The 10,078-nt window shown below is 37.2% G+C and overlaps 1 protein-coding gene across 1 annotated transcript; it reads left to right on the plus strand.

The window, feature by feature from the left end:
* The first annotated feature begins 5,243 nt into the window (after positions 1–5,243).
* chst2b (carbohydrate (N-acetylglucosamine-6-O) sulfotransferase 2b) lies at positions 5,244–8,163 on the plus strand. The gene has a single exon (XM_028435146.1). The coding sequence runs from the start codon at positions 5,742–5,744 to the stop codon at positions 7,137–7,139; it is 1,398 nt and encodes a 465-aa protein (XP_028290947.1). The 5' UTR covers positions 5,244–5,741; the 3' UTR covers positions 7,140–8,163.
* The last annotated feature ends 1,915 nt before the right edge of the window (positions 8,164–10,078 follow it).

Consider the following 10,078-nt stretch of genomic DNA (forward strand, 5'->3'; position numbering starts at 1 on the left):
AAAAACAGATAATTTTTGTTCATTGTATTAGTTATTCAATTGACATAACCTCCATTTTTGGTACTAAAACAACCCTGACTGACCTTATAATAAAAAAAGATAAAAAGTTGGCAATGTAGTCTTTAAAGTTCCGTAATTTCTGGCGTTATTCCCAGTAAAAAGGCAATTTTTTTTCTAACATCCCTGTCTTTACTGATCATTTGATGCTTTATTTGGCGCAAAACAAATCCACATTTCAGTTTTTTCAACCCACTAATAAGGTTGAAAAATAGGAGCAAGCGGGTCAGAAAATGGATGGATGATGGATTATAAGGATGGTTTCCTCTCCAATTCCTATATTCAAGTTGTTGGTTTTTTTTAAAGTTAAAGTTCACACATAAAGACCTGCAACATCCAAACCCACATCAAAGCTCTGAAACAGTAAGTGTGTATTTTTATTCTGCTGTCTTTCCCTTTTGTTGTCTGTTTCTGTGTGAGCCTTTAAAAGACTAGCACACTGTCTCTATATATACATTCAGTTGTAGTCAGCTGAAATTAGCTCCAGTGCACTGCCCTCTAACCACAAAAATCATATCAAATATATTTTTACCATTTCTAGAAAGAATTAGAATCAGAATCTTCATTATCATTCCACATTAAAGCACATAAGGTGCAAAAGACATACACTGAAAAGATAGGAGTTACTGTCAGGTTCTGTTTGGTTTTAGTTGTCTTTAGCCCTTTTGGTCCTCTTCTTGTTTTTCTGTTGTTTCTAATTTAATGATTTGGGGTTTTTCTTAGTTTTTAACCAACATGACCTGGATATTTTTAACACTACTTGTCTCCTACACTTAGGTCCTCCACCACCACACCCACCCAGTGTGACAGAAAGAGATGGACCTCCATCGTAACAAAAACTAAAATTAAATTAAAAAAAAAAACAGCGGAGACAAAAACAATAAGAGTTAAAATATTAAACAAGAGCTAGAATTGAAACTAAGCAGAATTAAAGCGGCGTCGTAGGGTCGAAGAAGTGGCCGGGGTCGGTAACCCAAGGTCGCGTATCCCAAGGTTGGGGCCTGAGTCGCGTGCATTCTCAGGGGGAACTTTGGAATAATAATAATAGCAATTACAATATGGTCCTTCAGACCCTAATAAACAAAGACTACATTAATAGAAGGCAGTGGCTATCCATACAGTTGCCATATACCGACTTTCTGTCCGTAAGCAGCGCCCCTCATTGGCCAGTTTAGGTCAAGTGACTAAAACTAAACCTAACCCTAACCCTAAGACACTACATATGTGTACTTCAGTAAACGTACCAATAGCACCGGGGGTTGTCCGTACGGCAACCATACGAATAGACATGCACTTTCAGAAAAAAATGCATTCTAGTGGTTCCCAAACAGGGGTTCGCATACCCCTAGGAGTACAGGAGCATATTGCAGGGAGTACTCGGAAAGATTTAACAATTAATTTGAAAACAATAAGGAAATGCTCCTAGTTGCTTTATAGGCTATTTTCTTTTTTTGACAAATTCACCACAAACTAACTACTATTGCTCAATAAAATACATTATTTTCTTGTGATTTAGTGAAATAGGATTATTTTATGTTGGAGAGACCATTTTTCATCACACTTCTGACCATAGGAGACAATAATTAGCTACATTTTACATAGGAGGCTGTATTAACTGACTATTGAAGTACTCACATAAAAGTTGCATTGGTAATTTCAAAATGAATAAATTCCACTCAATGTTTTGAATTTTTCGATTAATCCCTAAGGAACCAATGTTGGAGACATATGGGGTTTAGGAGAGCATGCAGTTCCGTAAATGCAAAAGCATATGAAATTATGGAGCGGGTACTTGAAGATGATATGAAGGGGGTACACATGATTTGATAAAAATGCAAAGGGAGTACATGGGACAAAAAAGATTGTGAACCATCAAGCTCAGGTATATCTACACACAATACAGATTTTTTTTTTTTTGATGCTTTAGTGTTGGCAATTGGCATAAAGCATAATTTACATAATATAAGATGTCATTCCTGCAACCCTCTAATCACCTAAAGAAGGAAAATGTATGAATGACCATTGCTAAATTAAATGTGTGATAAGAATGTTCTCTCACTGACACACCTCTGTAAATGCAAATGAAAAACAAAGGGAAAAAATTTGTGTCTATAGCTTTTGGCTGGTATGGAACATTGCATATAAAAGTAGCAGATTGTCTTCTTCTTGCAATAACTGGGACATGTTGATCGAACGGATGTGTTTGAACACGCTCGAAATGGATGAATGTGGAAAAAGGAGAGAGAAAGTCAGAAATAACCAGAGGCTCTGTATATAGCCCTGACTGGAAGTGATATGATAGACACACAGCTACACTTCTGGCACTGATCATCGTGTAAAAGTCCTCCCACAGTGAGTCTGTATGCATGCACATAGACAAAGTAAGTGTTAGAGTAGCATGGGGTGTTTTACATATGGGAAATGTACATCCCTTGATCAGGGAATAACACAAGATGGAAAAAACTGTCAAGATACAGGTGCAAAAAAACCCCAAAGTAAGAAACCACTGTCATTTTTCAATCCTTGTTCTTTTTTTTTTTTTTTTTAATTCTTTTTACATTTTTTGTAATTTCCATGCTCTATTCAAATGAAAAAGTACCAATCGGCAATTTAACAGAGAAGTCCAGAGGTTGTTACTGGCTCCCTTTGGCCTCATAAAAATTACCTCATAAGTTTTATGGAAGTGATAAAAATAACTCTCCATCTACCAAATTTCAATGCAATATTCTGTTGGGCGTTTGGAGCTGCATGTCATTATGTGGCTTTATCCCAGCATAGCTCATGTTGAATATAATAAACCAGCTGAGAAGGGGAATAAAATGTGCAGGTAATCTTTTTTTTTTTTTTTTTTTAACTGAATGCTTGAAGATAATACTGATAATTGCAAAGGAAATGTACAGCATAGAGGATGGTGTTAAAACAGCTCATTAAAAGAAAAAATGCAAGTATAGCACATGTAGTTTAGGACTTACTTTAAATGATATAATATAGAAACTATACACTTTATGTTACAAGCAATGCTCGTACTCATACATGTTGAATAAATAATGTGATTTGTGAATATATTAGAAAGCATTAACCCAGCAGAGGGCAGTGTGCACACATACATCTGCATTGGGTGTGTGTTCAAAACTATCATCCCTTTGAAAAGATGTTAAAGAAAACAATAGAGATGACTAAAAAAAAGGGAATTTTAGAAGCTATTTATACAAAAGGATAAAGCCAGAGTTTAAATATGAATGTTACATTACAAGAAAAATGCAGATATTTAAAAATATTATTTATTGTTAAAAAACACAAAAAACATAAACATTTGTCATGCAAAACTTAAAAAATACTGAATTTTTTTCCTGCCAGGGTCAAAGAACATGATCCCAAACTCACCAAATCCGTTTGGCTGTTCAGTTTTGCGAGGCACTATAATCCTAAAGGGACAAGCCTCTTAGGCAAGATGGTTTTCCAATCTGTGGAACATGTGCTTTCACATGGCCTTTACTGTTAGTAGGGAACAGCTGTCCAACATCCATTTCCAGCTGATTCCACTTGAAAAGAGATTGTCATTGTTGCAGAAGTTCCTAACACGCTTACTTCTGCTTTGTTATTTTTAATGTATATTTATAAGTTTGAGGAAAACATGTCCCTGGAAAATAAAAGACAGGAACATACAATATTATGTGTGTACAGTGTTTTCTATGCGCTCACGTTCCCATTATAAACCAACGCTAGAGGTTTGGCTTATTTAACCAAAATAAATAAATAAATATATAAAATGTACAGCATCTAAAGAAAACAATATAAACAAATTATTCTTGTTATCCTGCAGATATTTGTTTTTACAGTTATTTTGTTGGGTAACAAATCACTCTGTAATGTGTCCTTGAGTGCTGAGAAAGGCACTTTAAAAAACAAAAGTATTACTATTATTAATGTTACTAAATATTGGTTAAATCTAGAAAAAAAATCCAACACTTGTATTGCTAATATTAGTAATTTTTACAATATTTGGCCTCATTAGATCATTTACACTATCACACAGTTTTTAGAAAACATTTTGGCATAAGGTATTAATTTTGTTGACTAAACCTTTTCTTTTGGCCATAGTTTTTGTCGACAATATACATTTTTAAAGTAACAATAACTTGAAAAAAAATAAAAAATACATGTGGACAAAATCTATATCACAATACATTGATATTTTGACCAATAATAAAAACTATAATTTAGGCTCACGTGAAGAAATCCAATCAGAATTAAAATTGATCACATTCAATCTGTTTGTGTATTTACAAAAATTAATAATACCATCCAATAACAGGTTAAGAAATGGTAACTGAATCTTAAGAAGAAGAAGAAAAAAAAAAGCATAAACTCTTATTCTATAAATTTTCGTCAACTATCTCTGTAACATATTTAGTCAACAAAAATAGTAATGTCTTTGAGGTAACTAAAACTAGACTATAAATGAAATGATCCATATGACAGTTGCATTTTAGTCAAAAGACTGACTAAAATTAAATCACAATTTAGAAAGGAATAGAATAGAAGCTTTTATTGTCAATGTAAAACATATACAACAAAATTAAGGTGTTCTCTAAGAATGAGAAAAGAGGAATGACATGACACACTTAGATAAAATGTTGGAAAAATAAATAATTATTCAAATTGGTTTATATATATATATATATATATATATATATATATATATATATATATATATATATATATATGTGTGTTGTTTTTTTTCACAAGCACTTTCACACTTGTACTGCTAGATTGTGGGTGAGAAAAACAAAACTTACATTTTATTTATTTATTTTTAATTAATTCGAAATGTTTGTTTTTTTGTGGTCTAGTCCTATGAGGTAAACTTGAGGTAATTATTAGAAGGTTATTTTAATGTTATTTTAAAATTAAATTGAAGGGGGGGTTACGTATCTTACAAATCTCCCTGATTTTCCTGAATCAAACTGAAGGTGTGGTGTTGCTACAGAAAGGCAAACAATGAGGTAGATTCATCCCAAACACAACAACGGCATTATTTTCCCGTTGCTTGTTATGTGGGAGCCTTCATTGAGGTTGCACCGTGGCGGACAGACGTTCTGACCAATCACGTAGCTCGTTGGTGGACGACGCACAGCTGAGCACCAATCCCCTTCCTCGGGGGGCGGGACTTAGCCTCCGCGTACTGATTAAAACGGTGCCGTTTGTATTAGTTGGACTCGCTGACGAAGCGGAACGGGAGAAGGCGATGCTTTAACGCTGCGTGGGGGACACAAAAGACGCTTCACCGCTTTGGTTTTTATGGTGGATAAAGTTGAAGAATGGCGGATGGCGCGTGGTCGTGTGCGCGATGCCGTGCGTGGTGATGCGGAGGATGGCTGTGGACAAACAGGGCGGCTGTTACAAGGATGAAGAAGGCAGGCTTCTTCCTTTTTTTGTTTTCATGACTCGCCATGGACAACTTTAACATACGTAACTGCTCTGATGCACATGACGACCATTGCGCAGTGCAGTGAAGAGGCTTTGCTTACGTCGCGTCGTGGCTCCCAGACCTAAAATCCACAATCAGCTGGTCTTTAACTGGGTGTAAAATCCCAGTGCAGCCAATACACGTTTCAGTGCTGGTGCACCATCAATGTAAGGAGCCTGTTTCCAGTGGTGAGAGCCACTCTACTCTGGCACAGATGAGAGGTAAACAATATCCTCCTCCACTGAAGTTGACAGCGCCTTGGGAGAAAGATGCTGGCTTTGGCAGGAAGCTTAAAACCTACAGGAATCATACCAAGATAATAGCACAGCCTGGGATCGTGATGAAAGTGCTACGCAGGAAGAGGATTGTCTTATTTATGGCCTATTTCCTGCTGTTGGTGTTCACTATGCTCAACCTGGCTAATTATAAGTGGACTAAAGAGCCACAGCAGTGCAACCATCAGATGAGGAGCACCAGTTATCAGAGCAGATCTGACATCCGCTTCCTCTACAGGCCGTCCCTGGCTAAAAAGAGACAGCTCATCTACGTCCTGACCACCTGGAGATCCGGCTCCTCCTTTTTCGGTGAGCTTTTTAACCAAAACCCCGAAGTGTTCTTCTTGTACGAGCCCATGTGGCACATCTGGCAGAAGCTGTATCCGGGTGATGCCGTGTCGTTACAGGGTGCAGCCAGGGACATGCTCAGCTCTCTGTACCGCTGTGATCTGTCTGTGTTCCAACTTTACAACAGCCCCGGGGGCAAGAATTTCACTTCCCTTGGACTATTTGGAGCCACCCTCAATAAAGTGGTGTGCTCGTATCCCCTCTGCTCAGCCTACAGGAAGGAGGTGGTGGGGATGGTGGACGATAAGGTGTGTAGAAAGTGTCCCCCGCAAAGCCTTAGACTCTTAGAGGACGAGTGCCTGAAATATAACACTATAGTTATCAAAGGGGTTCGCATTTTGGATGTAAACGTGTTGGCCCCTCTAATGGAGGACCCATCCCTAGATTTGAAAGTAATACATTTGGTCAGAGACCCCCGAGCTGTGGCTAACTCTAGGATTAAATCCAGACATGGCCTCATAAGGGAAAACTTACAGGTGGTCCGTAGCAGGGACCCAAAACTCCGTAGGATACCTTTCGTGGACCCTGGCCACAAAGCCAACAAAAAAGACGGCTCCGACTACCACTCCATCGGCGCCATGGAGGTCATCTGCGACCGCACCTCCAGGACTCTGAGGACCGCCTTAAACCCACCCAGCTGGTTAAAGGGAAAGTACATGGCCGTGAGGTACGAAGACCTGGTGGATAACCCGGTGAAAACCTTGAAGAGCATCTACCGATTCGCCAACCTCACCGCCAACCACGACATCGAGTCGTTCGCGCTGAACATGACCAGTGGCTCCAGCTCGTCCTCGAAGCCATTTATAGTCTCGTCTAGGAACGCCACACAAGCTGCTAGTGCATGGAGGACAGTGCTCAGCATCCAACAGATCAAACTAGTGGAGGACTACTGCCACCACGCCATGTCCGTCCTCGGGTACGAGCGCGTGAGGACAGCCGGGGAGGCCAAGGACCTCACCAAATCACTACTGACTAACTCCAAACTGTGAAAATATCCTCATCACCAAAGACATTTTTTTTTTTTTGCATCGAGTGCCGTTCCTCCTATTGTGGAATTAAAAGCTTTACTTTCAATCAATGTTTTGGAAGCTCTGCTGGCCACATTTGGAATGTATCATGTTTCCCTTTGAACACCTTTTATTTTATTATCTACTGGATGTGTTCCACAGGCCTACAAACAATGACTTGAAGAGTAAAGCCGCAACTATTTAAAAAAACAAAAAAAACAACAACAACTGTATAGTTCATGTATCTTGTTATGATGACACTTTAAAGTGGATGTTTTAGGGGTTATTTAATGATTTTTTTTTTAATGTTTAAAATCTTAGAAAAATCTGATTTGATGAAGTTTCCATTATGTTTGTAAAGATGGGTAAAATAAAGGAAAAAAACAACCGCTAATATCAAATGAGAAAAATTGTAAGGTCTGGTTGGAGTCTGAGACAATCATTAAAATTGGTCTGTTATGTGCCATAGGTGTCATCACAACAGCAGTAGTGCTTTTTAGTTACAACATGTGGGGGTTGGGGGGGGGACTTTGGTTTTTCATCATTGCGCACTTTGGACAGTGTCGGTTCTATCATATCAAATGTTTACAATTCCGTGCTCTTATGAAACTGAAAACACATGATCTGGGATTATTGCATCAAGTAAAGTTCACAGTCAACAAGAAAACCAGTGATTCTTTGTGGAACTCTTTTATTTTTAAGTGACTATTTATGATGTGTGGTGCATGAAAAACAGAATGTCACATTCTCCTTAATTAATAACCAAAATTCAGGATTAATCACAATATTTTAACCAAAAAAAAAAAAAAAAAAACCTCTAAAATGTTCAATCATGTGGGTAAAAAATTAAAATAATATCAAGATTTACCCCTGCGACTGCAAAATAATGCCAAAACTAAAGGTTTTACTTCCTGGGGTAGTTGTTTTCTTTGTCTTCAGTGCTGTGAGTTCATGTCATATACAGTAGTTTGTGCAGATGATGAATAAAATCACGTTACCATTGCAATGCTGCCTGTTAGAAATCCATGAAATGCCTTTAGGTGATGTAATATTTGACATGCAGTTTTGGGGTTCTTACATTGTTACAGCAAAAAAAATATATATATATAGTTTTTTTTTGTAGTTCCTGTTAAATGGATTAAACTGAGACTTGCACAATAAACTTTAAGCGAAAGATTTAAATAAATACCTTAAATTCTGTAAAATGTGGTTTCTGATACAATTTGAAGTGGGTTTCTCTGTATGGTCGTCCTATAGGTTTCATAATATAGTGCAGGCATAGGGTAACTGGCGGCCCAGGGGCCACATGTGGCCCTCAGTCTAATTTTGCGCGGCCTCCAAAACAAAATTGTATATATGAAGCTTAACATAACACACAGAAAACAACAAAAAATGCACAAAATGTTAAGAAAAGTAAACAAAATGGTAAAGACGCACTAAACAACCACTTAAACACAAAATGACTACAAAAACGTATACAAAAGGACTTAAGACATACAATGCCAATTCAATTGCACAAAATGACAATAACATAACAAAAACACAAAAAAGGTGACAATTTTGCCATATTGACAATGAATTAGACAAAAATATTTAAAAAACAAATTGTCTAAAAATTCCAAAAAAACACCACGAAAACCCACACAAAAACACTAGAAAGACAAAAGCCTTTGTTCCTTTCTGTATTAATACATCTGTTATTATTCTAAATGCTGACATGAATGGTAATAATGTGGCCCTTGTATCAGACAACCACATTTTTGTGGCCCCTGCTCTGATAGAAGTTAGCCCATCTCTGCTATAGTGTTGTCTGCATAAAACTAAACAAACAGTAGGTTTGAATGAAAGCAGGCTGAGATGTTGAATTCAAGCAGAATGTTTTGTGGCCTATTGATCATAAAGGTCATGCATATATAAAAAAAACTTTGCAAAACACTATAAATAAATTAAAAACTGAAAATAACACAAAAATGCAATGCAAGAATGAGCTGCATGGGTGCACGTTACATTCAAAGTAGATATGCACAAAGGTCCATTTAAAGATATACTGTCGTATCTATGTTTCAGATTAGATTTAGCAAAGAATAACAAACTAATGACAACACTAGATTTAAATACAAGCTGCAATAAAGTTGGATTACATTGTACATTCCTCACGTTCAAGGACAACGGCTGTTTTATTATGACACAAACCACTCGCATATTCACGAAGCTCAACCTTCACACGCAGCGTGGCGATTCGAGGAGGGTTCTTTGTTTCCACACCCATCATTAATCAGGGGAAAAAGGAGCAGGGGATTTCTAACGCTGCACTCAGAGAGCAGCTATGTGCAAACGTAGTAACCGCCCCATGTTAAATGCCTTGTTTTTAATAATCTGCTGTTGATGTCAAACGTGGGAATATTCCAGCCTGATGCAAATCAAACAGGAATCTATGGGGGATGTGTGCACAAAACATCAGTGGATTATAAAGTAGTTAAAGGGTTCAGAGCTGGAGGTTAGGGAGAAGAAAAGCAACGATTCAGGAAAACAACACAATAGTTGATTGTGCTTTACATTAACCAATAATTTCCCAAATGCAGTATGGAAGACAAAAGCAACTGGTGGTAATTTTGAGCAGCCCCTAAAGTAAATGCACAAAATGACTTATAAAAACGTGAAAAATTACAGAAATATACACTTGACCAGTGTTTCTCAAATGGGGGTATGTGTACCCTCGTTTGAAGGTACGTGATGGCACTACAGGGGGCACTTGAAAGAGAGAGAGAGGAAAATTAACAAATGAAAGAATTAGAAATATGGGGTTTTATGTTTACTTTTAGTTAAAAATTATAATCGTACTAAATATTACCGATGACAACAAAAACACACAAAACAAGACAAAAATATACTGAATAATAAAAAAAGAACAAAATACACAA

This window comes from Gouania willdenowi, chromosome 20 (genome assembly GCF_900634775.1).
Source record: "Gouania willdenowi chromosome 20, fGouWil2.1, whole genome shotgun sequence".
In the NCBI taxonomy this organism is placed as follows: Eukaryota; Metazoa; Chordata; class Actinopteri; order Blenniiformes; family Gobiesocidae; genus Gouania; species Gouania willdenowi.

What these genes read in the sequence shown, in the direction of transcription:
- chst2b (XM_028435146.1), top strand. Translation starts at nt 5,742, where the DNA reads ATGAGAGGTAAACAATATCCTCCTCCACTGAAGTTGACAGCGCCTTGG.